At 49.6% G+C, this 25,778-nt stretch overlaps 1 protein-coding gene across 1 annotated transcript; it reads right to left on the reverse strand.

Moving 5' to 3' along the window:
- Positions 1-1,834: 1,834 nt before the first annotated feature.
- On the reverse strand, positions 1,835-16,160 carry IL2RB (interleukin 2 receptor subunit beta). Its single transcript, XM_067559005.1, has 11 exons — positions 16,107-16,160; positions 14,800-14,908; positions 14,285-14,417; positions 12,635-12,710; positions 11,734-11,842; positions 10,798-10,943; positions 10,091-10,260; positions 9,506-9,516; positions 7,682-7,796; positions 5,587-5,671; positions 1,835-4,818 (listed from the first exon to the last, which is right to left on the reverse strand). The coding sequence occupies exons 2-11, from the start codon at positions 14,879-14,881 to the stop codon at positions 3,988-3,990; spliced, it is 1,758 nt and encodes a 585-aa protein (XP_067415106.1). The 5' UTR covers positions 14,882-14,908; positions 16,107-16,160; the 3' UTR covers positions 1,835-3,987.
- Positions 16,161-25,778: the final 9,618 nt, after the last annotated feature.

Below are 25,778 nucleotides of genomic sequence, written 5' to 3' on the forward strand. Positions count from 1 at the left end.
GCAAATGGGATATAGGTTCTTAAGTGCTTAAATTCCTTTAGAAAATGGGACTTAGGCTCCTATGTGATTTAGATGCTTTTGAAAATTGTACACCAATGTCATGCAGAAGCTTGTAATAGTTGTACAAGATGAAACAGGAAATTTGTGATAGTGGGATTAAACCCAGATGTCCTGACCCCCAGGCCAGCGCTTTAACTACAAGATCATCCTTCCTATGAGTAAATAATTGCCTTTTCTTTGTTGATAATCTTCATAGAGAGGCCAAGTACTGATTCTTAATCTAATCTAACCAATCTGAGTACCACATTCATCATTGTGGTATCTATGAATAAAGCAAGAATACAGTTCCAGAATCAGATCTGACTTCGAAGGAATTGTGCCATTGAGGCTGAATTTAGCCCTGAATTTCCACTATCCCATAATGGGGGGTGGGGCCTGGCTGTTGTCCAATTTTCTGAAGGTCAGAAATGAGGCACATTGGCAGGGATGTCATGGTAGTGTGTGTGTGTGTGTGTGTGTGTGTGTGTAAACTTGCATTGCTACATTGCTATGTTGGACCTGTGCTCAAGATAAATAGAGGACTCATCTCCAGGACAGCTGGCCTAGCACCTTTCACTGGTGCTAGAGTTCAATTTAATACGGAAACCATAACTGATGGACATTATCCACTGTTGCATCTCTCTTTGGCTTTGCTCATGCTACATTTGGATCTGCTTGGGGCCCTTTAGACCTTCATGGCACTTCGAAGGAGTCTTCAGGTCTCAGCAGAGAAGGGTTGTGAAGCAACTGGCAGTGCCTCTTATTCTCCACAACTCAGCTAATCACACATATGCAGCAACTTCAGACCACATGACCCTGGCTTCCTGGAATAAAGGTCCAGTTATCTTCAGATCTTACGCTGAGCACTTCCTGCCACAGCATGTCACAGATTCACGCCTCAGTGTGGCTGCTGTCTCACTAGCAGCTTACATGCTTGAAAATCATCAGCATTTTCAGATGTGGGAAAATATTTAGTTGGCCCAAGTGATTCTCGGTAGCCTGCACCAGTTTTGCTGCCAGCGATACTTCCTGAATCTGGCTGGAGTGGATGAAAATGACTAGGTTCTAAAATTGAATTTACATTACTTCCACCCTGCCTGTCACTAAGGTTTATTCCCCTGAAATGTCTTCCCGTTCCCCTGAAGCTGCTAGCCAATTGCCCAGCTGTATATGACTGAAAACTATTCCTCTCGATGCCTGCTTTCTAATCCCTGAACCCAGTGCTCCAGCAGCCGACTGTCTGTGACTGAGGGTTAATTCCCTTGGAACTGCTATCTGCTCCCTGAATGTGCTGTCCAAAGGGCTAATCCAAAGCCCATCGAAGTCAATAGGAGTCTTGCCATTGTCCTCATAGAGTTTAAGGCAGCCAGAAGTGACCGCCAGATCATCTAGTCTGAGCTGCTGTGTATCACACGCCATCAGCACCACCCGGCACCCGCACATTAAACCCAATGACTGCAATTAGACCAAAGGATTGCAGCCCACAGGAAACTAGCTTTGAAGCAGGCCCCAACAGCTGAACTATCTATGAGTGACATGCCCCCTTCTGCTCCCTGAACCCAATCGACCAATGCCCAACAGTCCTTGGCTAAAAGCAGATCCCCTTCTCTACCCTGAACCAATTACCTAGGCAGCTGACTATCTATGACCGGGAGCCCCCTCCTCCTAATCCCTGAGCTGTCTGTGATCAAAAACTTGCTTCCAACCACCCAGTAGCATTGCTTAATATCCAAGTTCCCCTGACAAATGGCAATGAAAAATTTGCTGTTTTGAAACTGCATTGATTTTTATTTTGTTGACAAAAAGGCAGAGTTATTTTTTTCTTTTTTACTCATTTTAGCAGCAAGAATGATTAAGAAGCTTATGAAGAAATACATAGGAACAGAGGAACCGCTATGGGATCATTGGCCATCTAAGCTAGCATCCAGCTTGGCAGTGCTTCCTCCTTATGGTGCATCTTGAGAGCTTCCCATGGCACAGTAAATACACCAGGAGGCCTTGTCCTCACTCAGCTGGGAAGCAGTTGCCTCTTCTTTATCCCCAGTCTTTCGGAGATGGTGGGATGACTGGCATCCTGAGACATGCGCAGTGGCTTGGAGAAGGTGATACAGGAAAGGGTTGGCTCCCTGCAACATTCTCAATGCTAACCAGGCCAGGCTCCATTCTATTGCAGTATGAGCAGCACTTTCATGGCAAAATCAAACCCAATGGACACCCACTTTTCTGACAAGCACATCGATTTAATAACTCAAGAGAATTAAAACTGGGTGGATAATTGTGGCGCTGGGACATGAGTACCAGGACAAAGGGGAAACTTAATACTAGTGTGGAAATGGGGGACATTGTCTAACTTTATCTGAATCTCAGAAGATTTACAGAAGCATCCCAAAGGTTTGGATAAGTTCCTCAAAAGTTTGGATGCTTACCCAAATTTCTTTGGTTTGGAAATCTCACGTGAGAGAGATCAGGTCATTTTAGCATGAGGCTGGTATTTCCCGTTTCTAGACTGGTCTGGAAAGATCACAAGAAACAGATACAATAGATACAAAGGACAGCCAGAGGGATGGATGGATGGATGGATCCCATGGAATCAACATGGACAGCCTTCCTTCTATCACTCACCTCCCTGGATTATTTCAGCACTTCTACCCCAAATCAGTAAATATGGAGTCACTACAAGATGCTACCCAAACTTTTTTTGAGCCAAATGAATGGACTGAGTTTTGGTTTTAGGCAAAGGCAGTCATTTATCTGGCACTGACTTACCTGCCTTTACTGCTAATTGGGCAAAGGGAGAAATGGGCAGTGCCAATTAGATGATTTCCATTTATACAGAATGTGGGATGGACTCTTCCACAATCATCTTATCATAGTCGAATGACAACAGTATTTGTCTGTAGGGCAAAGAGGCTTTTGATTTCATGAAAAGATTGCAGCAATAATGGGAAATGTTGTGCTCTATTTTATTGCCAGCATCTCTCTCACTTCCCCCACACCCTATAAAATGGGGGAAGTTTCCCCAGCATTTTTTGCTGATAGTAGAGAATTTTTTTTATCACATGCCTTGCATGACTTGACTCATTTCTGGCTTTGAATTGTCTTTGAAGATCCAAGCCCAAACCAAGATATCTGGCTGGGAGCAAGTTGATTAGAACATTCACTTCATACAAACTGGAGTGGGGAGGATGCAGGAAATGAACTAAACCTTGGGCCAACCAGTAAGGGTCACCCTTAACCCCTTCCATCACCCCCATCCTCAGCAGCACCCTGCACTCCCTAGCAGCTCACACCCTCCACCTTCTCAAGTATTTCTGTTCCCCTGTAGGTTCTTGCATGCCTTGTAAATTGATACTTGTGGGATGAAAAGTTTGGCTGCTCAGCCTGAGAGTTTGGTACTATGCTGAATTTGCAGACCCATCCAATTTTTCTTTCTCCATTTTCTCTATGTACTTTAATAGTTGTAACGCCCCTTTCTGACTTTCTCAATTTCATCTCTATCTATTTGTCTACCCATTTGTGTATCTAGTTCTCCTTCCATGGTGTCTATCCAGCCACAATATCTACCAATCTATCTGCTTATCCATGATATTGGCTGTACCACGGAATCCATCCATGCACACATCTCTCATCCTGAGCATCTTTTTCCCTAGGTTTTCATCCCTTCATCCCTTCACCCATCCCCAGTCCAAAGCTGACCTATTAGGGCCTTTATTTTACCTTCAGGTTGTAGGTTAGAATCATGCTCGTTCCATGTGCTACTAAAAGTCCCATTCCCTTGAAATAGTGAAAAGTACATGGGTCTGTCTCCATGCTCATCAAAAGATAAGTCCCATTGGGTTTGTTAAAACTAATGTTCAACTTCTCGTTCTCACAATCAGACAGTTTGTCTGTGTGTCCATCTCTCCCTCCAGAGAAGGCCTCTAGCTCATAGGGTTTTTGAGGCAGATCTTAGACAGAATGGTGGTTGTACTGGCTTTGGAGCTCACTCAAGGATAGGTAGGCCCCAGTGTTTGGGACCTGGCTGGAGGAAGCAGTCTTGTGGAGATCATCAGCTTGACCTTGCTTCAGAGGCACAGGCTGGGAAATCGAAGAGCTAGCATCTGCCATAGTAGTAGTGGAACTGCTTTGAGGATCTGTGTCCCCATCCTCTTCTGTTGTTTGAATGGCATCATTGTCAGGCTGCCCTGGGATATCTGAGATGACCATGCCAGGCTTCTGCTGGGATTCAGAGAGCAGTAAACCTGTGACATTTTCATTTATCTGCTCATCCTGCTCCAATACGGATGCTAGCGAGGAGCTCTCCGGTGACAGAAGAACCTCAGGAAGCACCCCAAGCCCATTGGTTGTGCTCTCTGTCTCTTCCACAAAGGAACTGTTCTGGAAACCTTGGTTTCCTTCGATGCAATGAAGGAAGCTGGAGGAGAACAGTGGCAGGTCATCCTCCAGCAGGCAGAGATCCGGGGAGGGGAGTGCTCTGTAGGAATCGTCATCTTCACTGCCACTGCTTTTCCGGGTGAAGGCCTCGTAGGTGAAATACACCTGGCAGGGCTCAATCTCATAGGAGTCAGGGAGGTGGAAAAAGAAGTAGCCTTGGTTGGTGAAGCAGCTGGACAGTGAGTGCCCACTGGTTTCTGTTGGGGCACCAGAAGTGAGAAAGGCCTTGGGAAGGAGGAGCTGGGACTCCTGATTCTCCTTCTGAATTATCTCTAGCACTGAGATCTCTGGGGAGATACTGCTGACATTGAAGAAAGATGTAGGGAATGGAGAGGAGAGCCACTTCTGGTGCAGGGGAAACACAGAAGAGATATTGTTACATTCAAAGTGGCAGCAGTATATCCCTCTCACAACAGAGACACCGAGTTCTGGGGTCTCTCTTCCTGCATTGTGAATACACTCCCGACATCTCCCATACAGAATACATGCCCTTATCATCACGCCTCTGGGATCTCCATAGGGAATAGGTCCCTGGTAATCCCTCACCAGGCTCTGAACCATTTTAAAATAAGGACAGGCCGCGAGAGCCTTCCCTGTGTGGCCTCCATAAGGAAAGAGAGGAAGAAAGAGAAGGGGATCCAGAGATGGAGAAAGAGATAGCATGACAGAGAAAAAGAGAGGAGTTGAAGGCGAGAGAGAGGGAGAACATGACAATTGGTAGGAGGGGCTAGAGGAAGCAAGGAAGAAGGCATAGAAGCAGGGTGAGATGGACTCCAAGAGTCTTGAGCTCTCCTATACTCGTGTGTGCGCTCTCAGCCCTTCCTGTCACCAGAGCAGGGTGCTGAGGTTTGTGTGGTTTGCACTGTTTCGATTCTGTAATTAGAGATGCATTAGCCAAATGGCCGCTTTAAAAGGTCAAAAATAAAACTGAAGTAAATCCCCCAGCATCCAGTGCTGGAGGGTCCAGTGAGACACGCACACACCAGATCTGGTAACCAGACATCTTCCCATCGATCTGCACCCCGAGGGAGGCAGCCAATCCCCTCCTTCCTCTCTTTCTTGTCCTTCTTTGACACCCCCCCACAACACCCCGCCTGCCCCTGCTCCCCGTACCTGAACATCGCCTCTGTGCACAGTGCTCAGCGGGGGAAAGAACTTGTCTGGGTCTGGAATGTAAATCTTCAGCACCTTTTTAAGCCTTCACCAGAAAGAGAGAGACAGAGAAGTGAACAGGATGTGGAGAACTGTGGCACTACAGGGGCCTGACCCTCCACTCACTGGCACCAGTGTAAATGAAGAGTAACTCCATTAAAGTCACTGGAGTTAGTTACACTGGTGTAAGTGAGGGAGAACCAAGCCCCAGGGCTCTTTATTCCCCCCACCCCGTCTTTCCCCCTCACTAACACCACCAGCAGCCTGAGAAAATCTCCACACTTGCCGATGGGTGTATGAGGGACACAGCGATTGAGAGATAAGATGGCATTGCAAAAGCTATTTTCCCTCAGCCCTATCCCCAGAGCGGATAACAGTGCCACCATTCACCCACATCCTTGCCTACCTCTCACTGTTGCCCAGGCCTATCTACTCCTTTCATTAGCTGCCAAGCTGGGAGGGTCACCATCCTTGGCCCACATTGCTGGCATGGTTTCCAAGGCCTAGTTGCCTTGAGCTGATTGTGCTTCACTTGGCTGCCATCACAGTGATGCAGATTGCAGTGCTGTCATAAAATGGCAGCATGAAATGGCAACCCCACATCTCTGTGCCGTGTCGTCAGGATGCCAGTGTCCCAGGGTAGTGTGTTATGTCATGATGGTGTAAGGCATCATGAAGTGATGCTGCGGTGTCCATGAAGTACAACAACGTGGCAGTGTTGTACTGCATGGATGCCGCAGCGTCACTTCGTGATGCCTTACACCATCAAGACATAACACACTACCCTGGGACACTGGTATTGCCAGACCAGATCAGAGTCAAGTCATCCAGTCTGCCTTCCTGTCTCTGAGAGTGGCCAATACTGAATCCTTCAGATGCCTAAAGATCTCCTAATGCACCTTCACTGTGTAGTAATCTACTGTGAGGGAAGTTCCTCCCAACCCCAATCAGCCTGTGCTCTGAAGCAGAAGGATTTGATAGTCCTTGTGTATTTATACTAGCTTGCATCACTGCAGATGCTGTTTTCAATCCTGCATATCTAATCCTTTTCTGCACAGCATTATCCTGCATCATTGAGTTCCATGGGTTAATGATACACGGAGGGAAAAGGATTATATATGTTTATATGTGTTGTAAATGAAGTGATCCCTTGCCCTTTTATTACGACACAGGGTAAGCAGGAGAGGCCAGCTGGCTTTCTCTATTCCTGTAATTATTGTATATACTTCTATAATCTTTCCTCCTTTGCAAATGAAATAGTCTCCCTCTGTAATCCATCTTTCTATGGAAGCACCTACCCTCCCCCCCCACCCCACCCCCGATATTTGGATTGCTTTTCTCTATGCCTCTTCCATTTCTGCTGCGTCCCTTTCTGAGATGAGGTGACTAAAACTGAAGCCACTTTCAATTTTCATGATGCTATCAGGCTATTCTCTGTATTATTGTACCAGGTGCCTTTGTGCGGCACGTTCAGCATTGATTAAGAATGGTATTAAAACAGAAATGATGGGAAGGAAGAGGTTTAAATCAGCATCCCACCATGATATAGGATAATCCTGACTGCAGGGGCCTGTCCCATAACCTATAATGAGAGGATGAAATCCAAGCCTTATGCAATGGGCCTGCATGTAACCCAAGCACTGCTTATGTCCCACTTTAGCCCTGTTTTGAGAGATTAAGTAGTGCACAGGCCTTGTTCCGTTCTTCTACACAAAGGTGAATTTCAGCCAGAGGATCACATTTCTCAAGGTTTTTAGGCAACTCACTCCCATTGATTTCAGTTTCCTGTGGCTGTTTTGAGCTTGGTATTGCTATGACATCACGCTGTGACACAGTGTCACAGCATCATGGTGCAAACACTGAATTCTCTCACAGTCAGGGCGTCCCACAGGGCAACACAAGTAGCAACTCAGAGAGGCAGAATGACTTGGCTCCAAATTAAACTAAGGCACTCTGGCCTCCCACAAACAGCCTCATCTGAGAGACAAAGAGTGAGGGCAGAAAGACACATGGGATCTGGGACAGGACTGGAGAGGACCATTCAAGTCCCTTTTACCATTTCAATGTCCGTGGGTTGATGATCAAGGTGATGATGACGGCAACGAGGAAGATGGTGCAGACGCTCCCTACAATGACCGGCATCGAAGCCTGGAGGTACCTCGAGGGAAGTTCTGCAAGAGGAGAGAATGAGTTACTAGAAAGAACCAGCCAGAACAGAAGAAGTGGGAACCACAGTCACTCCGTTTGGGTTTTATTTCACTCCTGAACATAGAGGATTGAGATCCAGCCCAGATAAGTGGGTGTCAGTTGCCAGCCATGTGCCTTTGTCATTAAGAACAGATCTGAGCCCTCCCCTACCCCCCCCCCCCCCAACACACACACCCCACCTCACAGCTCACCTGCAGCCCCCCCTCTGCTGTTTCTGTCCTGGACAGCCACACAACTCCAATGACCATGCACTTCATCCCTGAGCTGCCACCCCTCTACTATTCCAAACGTGCCTTTCCTGCACAGCTCTACCAATGCACCTCAGCTCTGTCCTGCCCCACTCCTGTTCCTCTTCCTCTTGTGTCCCCTCTGTCCATGCACCTCGTTTTGGACCTCCCAAACCCCCAGGAATTGGGGGAAGGATGCAGAAGAGAGAAGAGGGAGGGAAACGAGAGGGGAACAGTGGGAGACCTTTCTAGAAGCTTCTTCGTCAGCCTGTCCTTGACGTTACTAAGATCCCTTTGTTTCCTCTGCTGCTGGTAACTTTCCCAGTTGCCACGACAACTGGTTGTAGCTGGACCCTTTTCACTGACATCATATAATATTGAAGGTTGATTGCCCCAGCAACACATCCCTCTCTAAACATAGCTGCTCTGTTTATATCACCGCCAGGCTCTGGGAGGGAGGGGGGGGGGGGGACCCGCGAGCTGCCTACTTCCTGTGAAGGAACTAAAAATAAAGGGGGCGGAGGACTCACCAGACACACCTGCTGGAGATGGTGTTTTCCAAGGCTGCAGGCTGCACAGGCTTCTGACTGGCCTGGGCAGCTGCGTAACCCAGAGCATTGCTCTGCATTGCCCACAGGAGAGTCCTGGGTAACATTTTGCAGCAGCTCTTTAGATAGCTAACTCCCATTGATTTCAATAGGTGTTAGGCACCTACGTACGTTTAAACATCTGGCCCCACGGCACTTCGAAACCTAAGTGCCCTTGATTTTCAAGGAGCCTTAAGCCCCCAAGGGCCCGAGTCACTTTTGAAAATGGGACTTCGGCTCCTAAGTTACAGGGGCACTGTTGAAAATGTTCCCCAGGCCTCTTGCTCCACAGATCAGGGGGTTGCTCTGCTGCATTAAGCGAGGGGGGCCTCCACTGGAGTCTTTGGCTGGAATCCTGGCCCCACTGAAGTCAATGGCAAAACTCCCGTTGACTTCAATGAGGCCAGGCTTTCACTTTTGGGCTCTTGCTCTTTGGACCAGCAGGCCCTGCTCACCTGACCTGGGTCTAAGATTACACAACAGGCTCCTCTCAAGCTATTTCCCCTCTTTACACTGTTCTTTGATTTGTGCTTCCCTCCACTCCACTACTTTTCCTGCTTCCACATAACTCCAGGCCTTGTTCTCCCCTTTCTTCGGTGTCTCTCTCCCAGGGCCAGATTTAGGGTCAGGTGACCCAGGCGACTGCCTGAGGTGCAGGCTAGGAGGGCACCGGGCTGGGGGGGCTGTTTGTGTTATTAGCGACAAAAGGGAAAACAGAATTTGTGAAGTGAATCCATCTGTGGATTCATTTTTCACTAACTTTCTAGAATGTTCTGGACCTTTGTAGAATCGCGTGGAACCTGCCAGACTTTCTAAGAACTACACTTTCCTTGAATAACCTTTTCAACCTTTGCAAACTACTGTACCCCCTTCAAGAGGCTGACTTGCTTACAAAATCAGACATAAAATTACAAGTGTGTCACAGCACACTACTACTGAAAAATTGCTGACTTTCTCATTTTTACATGTAATTATAAAATAAATCGATTGGAATATAAATATTGTACTTACATTGCAGTGTGATACTTACTATAGAATAGTATATAGAGCAGTACAAGTAAGTCGTTGTCAGTATGTAATTTTAGTTTGTACTGACTTTGCTAGTTCTTTTTATGTAGCCTGTTGTAAAACTAATCTCTAGATGAACTGATGTACCTTCTGGAAGATCTCTGCGTACCCTACCCCTGGTTGACAACTACTGTCCTAGAATGTTGCCAGCCATGCCCTTGCGGGTATATAAGGGGCAGGGCGTCGCCAGTCAGTCAGTGAGATAAATGAAGTGAAGTGATGTGAGAGCCCAGCTGCCATATTGTGAACCTTGTTTTATTGTTTAATTGTGAAAGTGCCATTTGGTCTAGGGGCAGTCCTGCTCCCACCTCACTTATCTCCCTGTCCTTCCCCCTCCTCTGAATCTGATTCCCTGCATGTCCAAGCCTTGCCCACTGCTGCATACCAATAGGATCTGTCCTCCACACTAGCGTCTTGCTCCAGTTGCTCCACATGCCATATTCCTTTGGCTTCGCGCGAACTCTGGCCTCATACTCTGAGTCAGGTGAAAAGCTTTCAATCTTCACCCATTCCTGGTCCTGCTTGATAGGGAGGAGCACGGCAGTCTGGGATGGAGAAAAAGTTAAAGAGTGATTGCTCTGTTCTCCCACCCACAGTCTGCATCGTCAGGCCTCTCTGCTGTCCCAAGCAGAGCAGAGCTGGCTCTGGGCTGCTCACAGCCAGCATATCCTATATCCAATGCTGTACCAGGAGGGCACCCCTTGCCCACACCAAAGCCCCTCTGCTCCACAGTGGGGAAGAGGCCTGTTCAGCCTTTTTCATCTCCAGAGTCTTCTCTGTCCCATAGTGGGAGGGCACCGTTTTGATGCCTCTCATCCCAGCGCTGGGCAGACGCGAATTCCCCTTTGCTTCCCTTCCGTCACCATACGCTGGCAGCTAATGACGCGGATGAAGCTGAAGTAGGAGTCAGTGCTCCCTTTGGCCTCTCCTCTGAGGAGATGGCATCGCAGCCATCTGTGAAAAGGTTTAGCGCACAAGTGAGCCTGGTAGGTTCCTTTTGGTAAGGTGGCTCTGCCCTCCTCCTCTAGTGACAGGCCTCAGGCCCGTCAGCAGGAGAAGCTAGTCTGGGATCCTGCACTCACCTCCCCGGGCTTGCAAACTCTGTACTGCACTTCAAATTCTCGGCTGTTTTTTAAATAGTGAGAGGAAATAGGAAGTCTCCAAGTTAAATTGTAGCTGGAGTCGCTGGTGTTTACCAGTTGGAGGTTGTCAGGTGGCCTCAGCTGGACTGGGGAGAGAAGAGGGAGGGAGGCACTAGTACACACACCGTGGGAAACAAAAGCACAAGCTACAATCGAGGTTTGCTCGCTTGCTCTCACTCTCTGTTATGTGGCTCCATTGGCAGACACCGCTCACCGGGGATGGTCTCCAGGCAGTGCCACTGGGCATGCTCATCTGTGAACCTGCCCCAGTCATTTGAACGGAACAAGTCATTTTGTGAATGTTGCCTCTTTTCCTGTTCCCCAGGACACTCTGCTTCTGCCCCCATTGAAATCAATGGCAAAATTCCCGATGACTTTAATGGAGCAGGATCAAACTCAAGCTGTCTGCAGTCTCACTAGTATTTTTTTCCCATTAAGTACAGAGGGCCAGCTGCTCAGCTGGGGTAAATGGGCACGGCCCCATTTAGTCAATAGCGCTGCACAGATTTACACCAGCAAAGGATCTAGCTCAACTTCTGCCACCAAAGAACACAGCTTTAACAGACAAAGCTCTTATCCCTAATCAAGGCACCCAGGCTGGGCGCAGGGGTTGGTTGGTACCACGCCGCAGGTCAGAGTCAGTGCTCAGGGAAGCTGCAGTGCAATACTGGAAGCAACAGGCGTCGGCATGCATGGTGAATCTGTGGCATGGCGTGACCGAATGAGCATTCAATTGCAGTGGGGCAGGGAGAAGAGGCAAGTCTGAGATCAGGCATGGGGTAAACATAAGGATGCTTGGTGAGGGCAAGCTGGAAGAGGGGACAGATATAACCCCACATGGGAGCCTGGGGGGATCAAACGCTGGTGAACACTCACTATTGTCCATTGGTCTGAATTTCTGCTGTTGCATCACAGTTGTCCAGTTTTCCCCAGTTTTGCAGGACACAGTCAGGTTAAGTGTGTCTGAAAAGGTGAAGGCCTGAAGCTGCAGGGAAATTTACTATTAGCATTACTAGTCTCCTTACTATGTATTATTCACATTTCTAAGGCATCCAGCACCACTGGCTCGGTTAATGCACTACCAGTGCACCTCCCATCCTAAGGATCTCAAAGTGCTTTGCACATCTTAATAAGCAGGGCAGTGTTAAATTGAGGAAACTGAGGGACAGATTAGATTATTTAAATATTTGAGGAGCATTATCCCTTCTTGCACAAGGGGTGGGGTGCAAAGCAGATTGGAGCTGGATGGGGTGACAGGGGCTGCTCCTTAAGTATTATCTGTCCTGCAGGACCCAATAAGCAGATTGGGACTGTTGTTGCATCACAGCTTTTCTGTCACGACCTTTATGTCACGACACCATGAGCATCACACCATGAGTACACAAGCTCAGCACCTAGGGAGGCCGTGTTGGGATGCCTGACATAAATGTGTGGGTCCTGTATCTGTCCTGTGAACTCAGGTTGCAAGACACTGGACTGACCAATGGAAACAGGCACTGGGGTCTGTGTTGTCCATGATGGGCTGTGGCTGGTGAGCGAAGGAAGGGAGCTAAATTCACTGTAATAACAGTGTGAAACCTCTTGGCGATTGTAACAGATTGGATGGGCCAGGTTAACCTTTTGTAACCCTGCCCCCAAGTCAGGGGTCTGGAACCAGGAAATAAAGTTCAATCTCGTAGTAACACTTTGTGTATCACACTCTTACTACAGTGATAACCCATATACAAATCACCCTCCCCCCTCTTTTTAGCCAGGACATTTCAGTTGGGTTACCTACATCAATGTCTTCACTGTAGGGTAGGACACATCTCCTGAGTCCCATGCCAGGTAATTCACAGCTCCTCTTCGGATCCCTGTGAGAGAGAAGACCAGAATACTGCTGAGCTGGAGTGGTTTGCATGCATGTAATTATTTATTTAGATTTGAAATAATCACAGACACCCACCCAAGGCTCTAGCCACCCTGACATCCTTGCTAATACAATACAATGAAATCCCAGCAGCATTAAACTAACCATGCTAACAGGAACTCAGCCAGCCACCCACAGAGACCCTTCACTGATGTGGGGCGCACACCCTCAGCCCCCCTCCAAAACCCCTCTCAAACAGATGTCTTTGGCAGTGTGCCCAGAAGGGCATCGGATTCCAAATATTATGGACCAGGCAGGAGGACAAGTTATAGAGACCTGGAGCCCTCTGTCAGCCCCTCCCTCCCTCTGTTTTATGCTCTCTGCACCATGGGAGGGCCCAGCACCTCTGTGGCAGCTGCTGCATGAAGAACTGCCTCCTGCATCCCTCCCCAGTGCTGCTGGAAGTACCGAGAAAGTGCCTCACATAATCCCTCCTATACACCCCGTCAGGCACTCCAACAAGAAGAGGGGAAGAGATGCAGTCAAACTGCTGCTGTACTGAGTGGGAGTTCTCTAGCCATTGTCATCTGCCTCTCTCCCCACCGGTGCTGGCCTGGCCAGTTCCTGACCCTGCTCACAGTTCAAAAACCTAGTACTGGGAGGGCACCTGGAGCCCCATTTGCTGTGACCTGCCATCACCATGCAGGGGAAACCTGCTCACTTTCCACCCCACACATCAGCCATGGCAGATCCGCTATCACAATGGTCACACCCACACCATCTAAGGGAAGCCACCAGCAGTCAGTGGAGACCCACCAGCCACAAGAACCAAAGCCAACCTGTATCTCAAATGAGCACCCACCTAACTACCAAACGGGGGCTGGCTCCTCACCTGACCAGCAACCCCCTAGCTAGAGACCACAGAACTCCCACCAGACACCACTGCAGTGGGGAACAGGTAATGGAGGTGCTAGGGAAGGATCAGAATGGTGGATTGAGAAGGTTGGAAGGGTTAGTGGATATTATGGTGGGGGAAGCATATTTTACCCAGGTAATGCCCCATGTTGCTGTCTGAGGGACATTTATGAGGGAGCCCATCACTGCACTAGAAGAGCTTAGTGACCTATATAAAACTATACCCCCTCTCTCCGCAGACCTGCAAGACCCCAGTTCAGTTACTAGTGCCCCTTACTCTATGGCCAGGGAACAGGACAGCACACAAAGGGTGGAGCTCTGTGGAAAACTAATCAGTTACAAAAACAAGGAGCAGAAGAACCCAGGCTGAATTTCCACTGGAAAGAGAAGTGATACTTGAGCAGTTGGCCTAGGTCTTAGCTAGCCTAGGGGTGGGAGAGGAGAGAAGGGAAGAGACCTCCGAGGCCCAGCTCCTCAGCGTGTGTCAATCAATGCAGCTCTATGGCAATCAGTCATGCTACACCAGCTGAGGACCTGGCCCTACGTTTATATTAGAGTTGGAACGCCAAGTGAACTGGTCCTTTTGTGCAGAATCAAAGGAAGACATGATGACAATTAGAGCCTGATGTGCATTGGCTTTGCCAAATAATTTCAGTCACGTACCCCTTATCGATGTTAGGAAAAATCTTCTTCAAGGCATCCAGCCGGCATGGTGCTTCTGTGAGATTCCTGTTTGGAACCCAGGTGCAAAAGAGAGTTGCCCGTGAGTCATAGACACAAGTCAGACTTGAGGGTCCTTTGAATAGAGAGAAGATTCCATTATGTTAATCCTGTCATGACAAACGATCATTCCATCCAGTTCCATGCAGTGATCAACTCATAGACTGGCTACTGCCCTTGAGGAACATCCACGGAACATCCCCAAACAAGAATGGCAGAAACCTATGGCTCTTTCCACCCACTTCTCCAGTGCCCCAAAATGGGGAGTCCCAAACAGGACCTCAACTATTGCATCACTCTTATGCTCCATTGCCTTAGTGCTTCCAGGCCTGTTGCAAGATATGGACAAGTTGTGGTGATCTATCTATATCACGTAAGGATAAACCGTATCCTACATTTTGCCCTACCCGCATACCTCCCTAATTCTCCTGCTAGGACACAGGGGGACCCTTTCTTACCCTGAGTGGTTCCAGATGCCAGAGAAACAGCCAGAAGGATGGACAGCCAGAGGCAAAGTAGAAGGGGAGGAGTGGGCTTCATTCCTGCAGAACGCAAGAGGAACCCACACTGAAAGAGAAAAGAACACCCCCCACAACCCAGTGCAGGTGAGGATAACAAAGTTCTACATTGCTCCGTGGAGGCGGCCTCTGTAGCAATCTTTTCCCTCAGTGCTATTACCAGGAGCCTGAGACACTTCCGAGGTCTTCCCCCAACTAAAGCTCTACATACACAGCAAGCTGCCCATATCTGGTGCCCAAATGAAATCCCACTCACCAAATTGCACCTATCTCCACAATCTGACCTGTCTCTTTCCTTGTGTGCTTTGCTCAGCAGTGAAACAATTCGCAATGCTAGCAGTTAAATTGATTTCAAAGTTAATGCCTTTTTGAAATGAATGTGAGAGCACGCCGCTCAGAGCTATTGTTTCAGGTAGGCTGCTGACTCAGGCTGAGAACTGGCAGTCACACCCCGTTCACATTACCAAGGGCTTTCTTTTCAACCCTAAGTGCTAGAGACTTCAGGGAGCATGTGTGGCAGTTGCAGTTAATTAGCTGTGGGGTCAGATGGCCTTCTGGCTGCTGGGGAGAGTTAGTGGAGGGGTTAGGGTTTAGTGGACCGAGTCTGAAGAACCTGTTTGGGGTAGGGAAAATGAAGATTGGAGATCTAGGTCTCACACCACACACACACACAGACACATCCAGTCTCCATGTTCGGACAGTCCTGAGCTGCACCCCACACATGGCTCCAAGGATGGGCCTCCCCTTCCACCCCCAGCCCTGCCTTGGAAGGAGCATTTGCTCTACATATCCAGACAGTCCCGGGTTTCACTCACACCCGTGCAGCTCTTCCAATGGTCCTGCCCAGGGTGGCAGTGGCGAATAGCCCTCTCTGTGTTTGAAAGAGGAGCCCCGGGTTTGTTGTACAAAACGAGATGGGATCTTGCACAAACCCCAGACCCTTGGGGGAGGAGGGCAGGAGCTGTGATGGCTTGCCAGAGGGCTGCCATGGGACATGATAAGATTTCAGTTCTGATAAAAGATTTCAGTTCAGAGAAAGAGAGCAAACAAACAACAGCCACGCTGTTCGTGGGAGATGTGGGGCACGATGAGAGAAGGAGGAATGTGGAAACAAAGAGAGAGAGAGAGATAAATAAATAATCAGACCTCCCCAACAGCTAGAAAAATGTGTCAGATTGAAACTCCTTCCAAGAAGCTTCTCAGTTCAGCCACCCCCGTGTGGGAGCTGCTTGGCATCGCCCCATTACCTTCCTATGCGATGGCCTCCTTAGCTGTGCAGTCGTGCCAGAGAGATGGCCCTCAGGGACTGGACCATTCTGTCCAGCGGAACTCAGGTGCCGGCCTTCAAACGGTGAGAGGTGGGGAGGGGCAAAGAGGGCTTCCCATTCAGTGTATGGCTGCCAGCCAGCTAGTACTGCAAGTTGGAATAGAGAGGGGCCGGAGCCGGGCAGGTCCGCAAGCGCAAATGGCTTGCGAGCGATCTGTCGTTTCTTCACCTTAGCACAGGAAGCTGCATCTCGCTTGCCCTGTCAAAGTGAGACAGGGCCCCGAAGTATCGAAAGGGCTAGCGAGGCCGAGAGAATAAAAAACCCAAACCACGTCCCACTTCCTGACGGTAAAGGTGATGAGAGGGGGCGGGAAGGAATCAGGTGTTAGGCTGCAGCTTTCGGCTGTACTGGGGACTGGTCTGCACACATTGCTGTACAAAGATAGCTAATATGGGTGAGCGCCCCCGCACACAGACACGCCCCCAGTGACACGTGGATACCCTGTTATCGGTTTAAAGCTAATTATGCTGGGTTAGCTTGTCCCCCTGCACGTCCCCAGGAGCTAACCTGATATAAGCCAGTTGTAAATCGATTTAAGAGCATCCACGCACACACATTGCACCAGCTTAACTCAATCACTTTAAAATCATGCCTGTCATTAAGCCAATGCAACTCTGTGTATAGAGGGCCTCAGACACAGCCTCCCCACTCACACATATAGTCACACCCGCATGCAAATACACCCTTCACGCATACACAACTCGTCTGCCCAAACACCACTCACACAAACAAACAAACCTCTTGCCCCACAGAAATTACAATCACTATCTCTGTGCATCTACGTTGGCTTCCACCTGCGGGTCTCTGTTAGTTAACCCTCATAACACACCTGCGAGGCAGGGATTATGCCCATTTTACAGATGGCATGGAGAGGTTATGAAGCAACGTGCTCACTCAACAGGTAAGTGGCGGTGCCAGGAATAGAACCCAAGTGTCCTGGCTTCTTGTCCTCTGTAGTGACCGCAGCATAATGCTCCCTTCTAACTTCAGCCCTCCCAAGGATTACTCCCTAAGACAGTGGTTCCCAAGTTGTAGCCCATGGGCCAAAATTGGCCCATGGGGGCTTTCAAAGTGGCCCGCTGCTCCCCTCCCACTGTCTGCACAGGGAGCTGCTGCCTAAGGACCCAGGCGGAGCACGTTGCCGCAGGGCTAAAAGACCGGTGCAGGCTCCTTGCTGCAGCCAAGGGGACGGGAGATCAGCGCTCCCCTCCCCCTGGCTGTAGCAGGGAACGCGGTAAAGCGCGCCGCCTGGGTCCCTCAGTGCTGGGTCCCTGCTAGAGCCAGAGGGATGGGAGCGCTGATCTCCCATCACCCTGGCTGCAGAAGGGAGCCACTGCCTAGGGACCCAGGTGGAGCGCTTGGGGCTACAGGACTGGCATGGCAGCCTCCTTGCTGAACTCCTTCCGTCTGGCTACAGTGGGGCGGGGGGGAGAGGAGGGCAGGGGAGGGCTGATGGAAAGTGATGGTCCTTCAGGGTCATAAAAATGGTATCTGTGGCCCTGGAGCCAAAAAGGTGGGGACCACTGTCCTAAGATGTGCTCAGACAAATTTTCACCACACTTGGACATTCCCTCCACCCCCCCATACATCCGGGCAGACAGAAATGCAACCTTATTCACAAACGCCCACACTTCATAAACAAGCACCCACGCGCACAAATCCCCCAACACCCACTCCTCCCCCGCCCCGCATACAGCACAAATAGCAGGCTCTGTAGTACAGCATATCACATTTCCTGTCTGGTTTAGGGCTGCACAAACATGGCCTGTGGTGTTGGAGCAGAACAGGTGTGACTTGGTCACCCCTGCAGTGGTCACTGAGCCAAGCGCTCCCTGCATCCATGTGTCAGCAGCTCTGAGGAGATAGCGCAGGTCCAGCAGAAGGTTTTGCTGAGCAGGGGGGATCTGAGAGCTGAACCCTACGTCACAGACAGATCCAGGATGGCAATTTCAGGGAGCGCAGAATGTAGGGATCTTGCAGGATTGGCCCTCTATGATGGCCAAGTTGGACAGTGGGTTCAGGGAGTGTTGGGGAGAAGGGTAGCTCTTTGTCACAGGCAGTCCGGCACAGAAAGGGGGTGGGAGAGAGAGTACCTCTCAACTACAGAGACTCCAGGAGCAAGACAGTGGTTTGAGGGAGTGGGAAGGGGTATTTTTACAGAGATTGCAGTTGGTGGCTGTGGCAGGGTGTACTCCCCACATGGGCCCTGAGAAGGTAGATTAGGCCCAGTAAGAACGGGAGCCAGGTAGCTGGCAACAGAAGGGGGGCTGCTGGGAAAGGCTGCGGTCACTCCCTGGGAGGAGAGAGGAGTCTTTGGAGACTGCAGAAACGGGTAGCCGGCAGTTGCTCCCTGGGAGCTGGGAGTGGTGAAGCTGGCAGACCCAGCAAAGGAACGGAGAGCTGGAAGCTTAGGAGAGAGTGCAGGGAAAGGTGGTAAGGTTTAAGAGGGAACAGACCTTGGCCGCTGGCTAGAGGGTCCCTGAGTGCTGAGCCAGAACCCGAAGTAGAGGGAGGGTCTGGGTTCCCCTGCCAGCCGCTGAGGGAGTGGTACCTTGGGGCAGTGAGAGGGAAGACTGCCTGAGACTGCTAGGGAGAAGGGATGTGATACGCCGGAAGGGGAAAACACGTCCCGTGACCAGGCCGGAGGGCCAAGTCACAAAGAAGCAGCAGCAGCTCGCAGAGTTGCAGACCCAGAGAGCGAGGCGGAGGATGGCATGCCACTGTGGGAAGGGATGTAGACCTCGCGAGCTATTCCCCAGAGTGACCAGGAGGGAGCACCATCCTAGTGGGGAGTGGAGCACCCTGCCACAGGGGCACGGGGTAAAGCATTACAATGCAAACAGCAAGGACGCATCAAGCTTATGCTCAGAATGCTGCAGTTGAGAACACAACACATCAGTCCCCAAAAGAGACAATCTGCTGTGAATGTCGAGGGCCGCAGAGCCCTGATCCATATAATCTGGCAGCGCAAAGGGGCCATAACTGGGCATCTGAGTATTCCTGATATAGCGAAATCTCTGCATGTCATAGAGAAACAGAATCCGGCCAGCTCACCCTAGTGGAGGGGGTGTAGCCATGGAAGAGATGTGGTCTAAGTGCTACCGTGCTCCTGCAATCCCTAGCTGGTGTAGTGGTCACTTGGGGCCTGTTACCAGCCAACGTAAGTTAGACTAGCCTACTCCAGGGGCTGAAGTGTCCTGAAACTTGAGGAAGGACAAAGGCAGGATGGAGGTCCCTCAGTTATAATCAAATGCTGTAAATGTTTATTGTCCAGATACTGAAACTCTTTCCCCACTTTGCGGCCTTGTGTTTGCACCATTGTAGGGAAATGGGCAGCGTCGGGGTGCTGCCCTGCTTAGGGTTGCCAGCCCTCCAGGACTGTCCCGGAGTCTCCAGGAATTAAAGATTCATCTTTAATTAAGCTTATGCCATAGGATGAAACCTGCAGGAAGGCGTCCAACCAAAATTGGCAACCCCAGCCCTGGTGTAAAGCATGGTTCCCTTGGTGCAATTTATCCTGTCTACATTAGGGATTTTGTAACAATGCAGCTTACATCAGCCGAGCCCTGCGTCAGACCCTACTCTGTGATTAGTTCCATGGATTTCAAGGAGCCTGCCTGCAGACTAAGGTACTATTCAGTGGGAATAAAGGTAATGGAGCCTGGCCCTATGTCTTTAGATAGCACAGCCGCTTTTGCAGTAGCAAAACCTAATACTAAAATTGCAATGCAGCATTTACTATCCTCATCCCTTTCCCCAATTCCTGAGGCCTGTACCTGCTCTCAGCCCAAATATCAATAGCTTTGGAAAGCTGGAACTCAAGGCACTCACTTATTTTCAATTTAAGTGAGCTGGCAGAAATTTTTTTTTTCCCTTTCGAAACAATGCAAATGATGTTAGTTGAGCACAGATGACTCCAAAAGGGCAGAACAGTAAGGCTATCCAACTTCACCTGCAGTTAGTTCTTCATGAGGAGTACCTGCTGGGATGGCTGAAAAAAATACATGACGTAGTTAGAAACTCACTCTTGTGCATGACTAGTACAATAATTGAATCAGATCCACCACTAGTCTAGTTCCATCCGCTTCAATTAACTCCATTGATTTACTAGCCGAGGATCAGGCCCATCACATTTGGTTGTTAGTTGCGTCTTTGTCTACGAATTGTGCTATTGAAGCTACGGGATGTTTTTCGTGAAGCTGAGCAAAACTCCCATCCTCACAGAGCCCCAGCAAAGATGTTCTCCTTTTGGTTTCTTTTCTGTCTTTAAAACAGACACTCAGACAAGGGAATTAAATACAAAAGCCTTTGTTAATGCAATATCACAGCTTCATATTTGAACATAGAAATGCAAAAGCTGAGGTTCTTGTAACTGTGTGCATTGGGTCAGATTGGATGTACCAATGAGAAGACATTAGCTCTTCCCCAGTTAAGGGCGAAGCATAGCTGTCCATTAAAAGCCTGCTTTTGATCCACCTTCTTTAACCTGACTGTAATGAACAAATCCCCTCCCCTGCTGAAATTTCACGTGCACGATCACACACCAGTGCAGAATTTCTTTGGAATGACTGAGGCAATTCAGAGAAGTCACTTGCTAGTTATGAGAGTGCAGAAAATCACGTGCAAATCATTTGTGTGGAATGAGTCTGTTTTGGGTGGTTGTCGGCTCATCATAGCATAAAAACTAGAAACTCGAAGTTTGTTTTCTTCTGCTGCCCTTGCTGAGGACTGGGCTATTTTTGGAGACATTGAATATGGTTTATTAACAATATCTTCTACGGTGAGGTTCATATGGCAGGCACGCCATTGGTGCGTGGCCAACACCAGGCATCCTGGAGGAGAAGCTCGAAGAGTGGAGGCCACAGGATGGAAGGGACTGAACACAGGGCTGGGAGCTAGGGACTCCCAAGCTTTCCTCCCACCCGAAAGCATTAGTGAGGTCTCTGAACACCCCTCAGGTTAATTTTGGTACCTTCCAAAGAATGGGTGTTTTTTAAGTGTAACCTTTACTTTGAATTTCCTGCCTTTCAGACATTTACATTTCTGAAAACTACAACCTTCTGCCAAACATATTTTCCCTTAAATTGCGGTTCTACTCTGAAAAGTGTCTCTGTTAAAATGGGGGCAGGGGAAGCTCTGCTTGTCGTCTCAATGAGGTCTAGAGCGCATGTGCTCCCTTTACCAGTCCAAAGAGGCTTTGGTTTGTTTCTTAACGGCCAGTCTTGCAAACTCAGCTGGGGCTCTGAGAGTCAAGCTGATGTCTTTCCTTCTCCTGCTTCAGGCCCAGTAAGAAAGTTTCCGCAGGTCAATTCTGCCCTCAGTTATGTTTCTGCAATGCCACACAGGCCTCTTGGTCCAGTATTAAGTCATGAAACCAGATTTCAATCACGGACCTGGCACTGCCTCCCTCTGTGACCTTGACCAAGTAACTTACGGCCAAGCTAGGTACCAGAAGAACTTTTCTGAAAAGCTGCTGCCAGCACAGTGTACATACAACATGGCCATCAGGCTTATGCTGCAATAACCTCATGATCTTAGTCTCAGTTACCCTAATGGAGAATGAGGATAATGACCCTCACCCACCTTTGTGAAGGCCTGAGACCTGCAGATGAACGGCCAGATCCTGCATCACACTCAACCCCCTTGTGCTGCTGCAGCTTCGGCGTTATTATTAATGATTAAAAAACTGTCTACCAAGTCCCTGAAGATGCCCGGCGGTGGGAGGCAGCATGGCTAAGACGCCATCTGGCACTTCCCGCCTCACCTGCACCGAAGGGACTTTCCTTGCAGCAGCACTGAAGAAATGGGTCCTGTGCAAGGATCAGATCTTCATAAGATGGCCACAGCAGCTCCAGGCAATTGATTTGCTGCACTAGGATGCCATCCTTGTACCAAAGATGCACCAAAGCCAGCTAATCAGTGAGCATTCAGCTGGCTGGTTTGGCAGTGTCAGGTACCTTTATTGCCCTGAAGGGGGATTATGATGACCTTGTTGCCTGGGTGAATTTAGAAGTACCAGGACCCCGGGATGCTAGATCCTTGTGTGTTTACGGTGAGAGTGCTTGCATTCAACTACACAACAGATTTTTTATGCAGTAACAAAAGGCTCCAAGAGCTAATAAATTAGGATAAATTCAAAGGTTTATTGTGCATTCAAAATGGCTTCAAGAAGGTATATGCTGCTTCAGGGAAATACAATGGAAATAAACCCAGAGGAGTTATTACAAGGTCCTGTTTGATGTTTAAGCCTACTTCCTTTCTCCAGAGGAGCTTGTCATTATAACCACAGCTCCCTTTCTGCTTAAATCCTTCCTCCTGCCCCTGTTTCCCATGCAAAGTCTCCCCCTCTATTTGTGTGTGGGGGCAGCTTTAGAGAGAGAGGATTGATTAAATGGTTGGTATCTGAATATGTTTTTGTATCAATTTTTGGTCAGAGCCTTAGCAGAGGGAGGTGGCTTGTGAACACAACTGTTACTATTGTTAATGATATTAATGTGGTTGAATAGAAACCATTTATTTTCAGCAGCACAAGAGGTGAGCATGCCTCCCTACAGCTCTGTGCTGGCAATTTGCACTCGTAGCTCTTAATGTTTTGCATTCGTGGCTCCTCATCAAGCCTTTTACCCATGCCACCACATAAGCCCACGTTTTTGCTTATGCAAGGGCGTGCATTGTCCTTCTAGGTTTTACCTCTGTTTTCACAGGGCCCCCAGCGCTGCAGGACGTGAGCGCCTCACAACGCGCTGGGGAGGTAGGGAACTGTTAGAAAATAATTGTTGCAGGCCACTCTGCGGGGGCCTGAGAGGAAGAAATCAAGAGAGAAGGACTGGGACACATGCACAGATCAAAGATCTGAGTGCCTGTAGACCAGACATCCCACAGGGCTATAACAGGTCAAGAAATATGGTGACATGAAGTACCCCTCATTTATCTTCAGTGCCTGCTGCCTGGCTTAGGAAGGGGCAGCTACTGTCTTCGCAGCTCTGCTAAGCTGCTGGAGCCTGGAGGCGCTGCCTCATGGCAGACTTTTCCCATGAAACGTTCTCTGCTGGAGTAACTGGGTGTCAGCGAAGCTGCAGTAGGGCGTGGGGCCCTGGAACTCTATTGCTCGCTGCTGAAGCGAAACCTTGCAGGCACAAAGGCCATTGACGGGCTCTTTACTGGGCCTCGGCTTCAGTGTCAGCCCCAGGGGTGAGCTCACTCCCCCAGGAAGAGAAGGGAGGGGGGATTATTTTTAGCCCATGTGGTCACTGAGGAGCCTTCAGGCTCTGCTTAAGGTGGAGAAGTGACACAGAGCCACTTGCAGGTAGCATTTCAGGGGTCTTCTGCCAAAGACCGCCGTAGGCCCTCCACTCACCAGGCCCAGGTCAGGGGAGCACCATGAGGGACCTGTGGGAGATGGGATTTGACCTTCAGGGCAAGGGGAGGCCGGGACCTCACTTAACCCCTTCTCTGCTAGCTCCTGGGAGGCAACTGGAGGAAGGGGTCTTTGCAATGCCAACCTCCTGTGAAGTGCTGGCAATTCAAAGGAGACAGGTGGAAAGTGACAGAGCTTTGAAGCTGTTAATGTCTTGTTCTCCCTCTACTCCTACTTCATTACCAGAAAGAGCAATTCTGGCACCGGTAGCCTCCCAGCCAGCTTTTCTGTGGAGGTGATCATGATGTTGTTCCACAGACAGGGTGATGCAGCGTGCCATTGAGGGGGGTGCATGGAGAAGTCCTCTGGGCTCCCCTGTTACACATGCACACTCACTGCTGGTGAGAGCCTTAAACAAGTTCAGAGGTTTGGCTCATCTGAATGTTTTGCTTGGAAACGGGCCATGGACAGAATGAGCTCTGGGGATTGCTCTCCTTCTGCACCCTTAGCCATGTTCTCTCCATGTCAGGATCATGCCTCCTTGAATGGGGGGGAGGGGGGGGAGGCACGTTTGCAGGCACTGCCCCAGCCCCTGCCAACCTGGTACAGGGATCAATCACAAACCAGCACTGACCTCCACCCTGGGAGATGGGACCGTGCAAAATCAACGCATCCCCCACAGAACAATGACCTGGACAAAGCTTTCTGAGAATTTGTTGTTGTTGTTCTTTTGGAGTTGGACGTGATGCTGGCAGCCTGGTGAAAAATCCCCCTAACCGGCTCCCCCGTCCCCTGCTGTAAGCCATGGGAGAGGGAGGAGGAGCGTAGGCGATGGAAGGAGTTGTGCTCCCCAGATGTGTCTGTGAATTGCTGCTGAGCCGTACAAATGCAACCCAGCCACACTAACTAAAGAGAAGCAGATCAGAGTCAGGTGAGCGAATCAAAGTCCTGTTGCCATTCTCGGTCCCCACCTGACCCTCCGCCTGCTTCCCCTCCGCTTCACACTCAGAGCCCTCCTTTGAGAGTCTTTGAAAAGCCAGAGCTAGCTGGCACTGCAGTGAAAAAGAAAAGGAGGTGAAAGTGGGCCTACCAGAATGCTGGCCAAGCAAAGAACAATGCAAAAGATGGTGCCATCCTCCCCCAGTCACCCCACCGCTAGAGCCGCCCCAGACTTGCTTTTAATTGTGTCGGATAAGAGAATTGTATTGTGACAAAACAGGATCATATGCCAGCACTGGGAACGGTGTCACTGCTTAGTGCATAATAACAATACTGCTGCTGCCTCGCAATAGGCGGAAGCTGGATTCAGGCATGAGCACCTCAGCCCAATGCCTGCAGCCCAGCTCCTTGAGTCACATGTCTGCAGCAGAATCGCAGCTTTAATTCAAAAACAAAAAGTTTCTAGCCCTCCTGGTTGCAAAGAAAAGCTTGAAAACATGTAACCAAAGCAGCAATGTCTGCCTGAGTCTGCAGAGAGCCTGAACCAATAGATGCCCCATGGACTGCAATGGCTCCAAGACGCACCACTCAGGGGGCAGGACCAAGGACTCTATGGGGAAACAGAAAGAATGTTGCAAACCCAGTCCAGTCAACCCAACTAAACATACATCCCATTGCTGGGTAAGTGCAGGGTGGGCAGTCTGCTGCTACCCTGCTTCACAGCCACCTCTGCTCCATGTAGGGAGTGGGGGCCACTGTCATGATTTGCCTGGGGCTGTGGATTGCTTTAATACGGCCCAGGAGGCTCAATCTAGGTGTCACAACAGCCAAAATCCAAGCAGGACTTTTTAAATGACCCACAAGCTGGGCTTACCAGGCAGGGGACAGGCCCATGAAACACCCACACGCACCCCTTGAATTCCAGTCTTTCTTGTGGCAGGTTTATGTCCAGAACCTTTGGAGATTTGGGCACATCTGAGACTCTGCCTGTCAGAGGAACCCAGGAGTCCTAGAGGTCTGTCCACATCAGAGTCATTTCACTATGTTTATGGAAACAGGCCAGAGTTAACGTAGGGGTTGCGGGGTAGCGCCCCTCTTAAAAGCAGAGGAAGGGCTCCCTCTTCACTCTCCCCAATCCCCCTCTCCCCCGCATCTTGGTTCAAGCTACTTAAACCACAGGAAACAGGGGGTGAAAAGGGCTTTCAGTCGGCAGTGACCCCCTGGCCATATGTGAGGCAAGTGTCGCAGAGGCACAAAAGGACCGTCCCGTGGGCTGGGAAAGTTTCACAAGCCTG

This window comes from Emydura macquarii, unplaced genomic scaffold, assembly GCF_026122565.2.
Source record: "Emydura macquarii macquarii isolate MOO-44397 ecotype Brisbane River unplaced genomic scaffold, CSIRO-AGI_Emac_v2 contig_2205, whole genome shotgun sequence".
NCBI classification, from domain to species: domain Eukaryota; kingdom Metazoa; phylum Chordata; order Testudines; family Chelidae; genus Emydura; species Emydura macquarii.

Excerpts from the sequence above, each read along its gene's own strand:
- IL2RB (XM_067559005.1), bottom strand. The coding sequence starts at position 14,881 with ATGAAGCCCACTCCTCCCCTTCTACTTTGCCTCTGGCTGTCCATCCTT. Across the intron at positions 10,944-11,733 it reads ATTCAGACCAATGGACAATA|TCCAGCTGAGGCCACCTGAC; the intron begins GTGAGTGTTCAC and ends TTCTCTCCCCAG. Across the intron at positions 10,261-10,797 it reads GAGTTTGCAAGCCCGGGGAG|ACTGCCGTGCTCCTCCCTAT; the intron begins GTGAGTGCAGGA and ends TCTCCATCCCAG.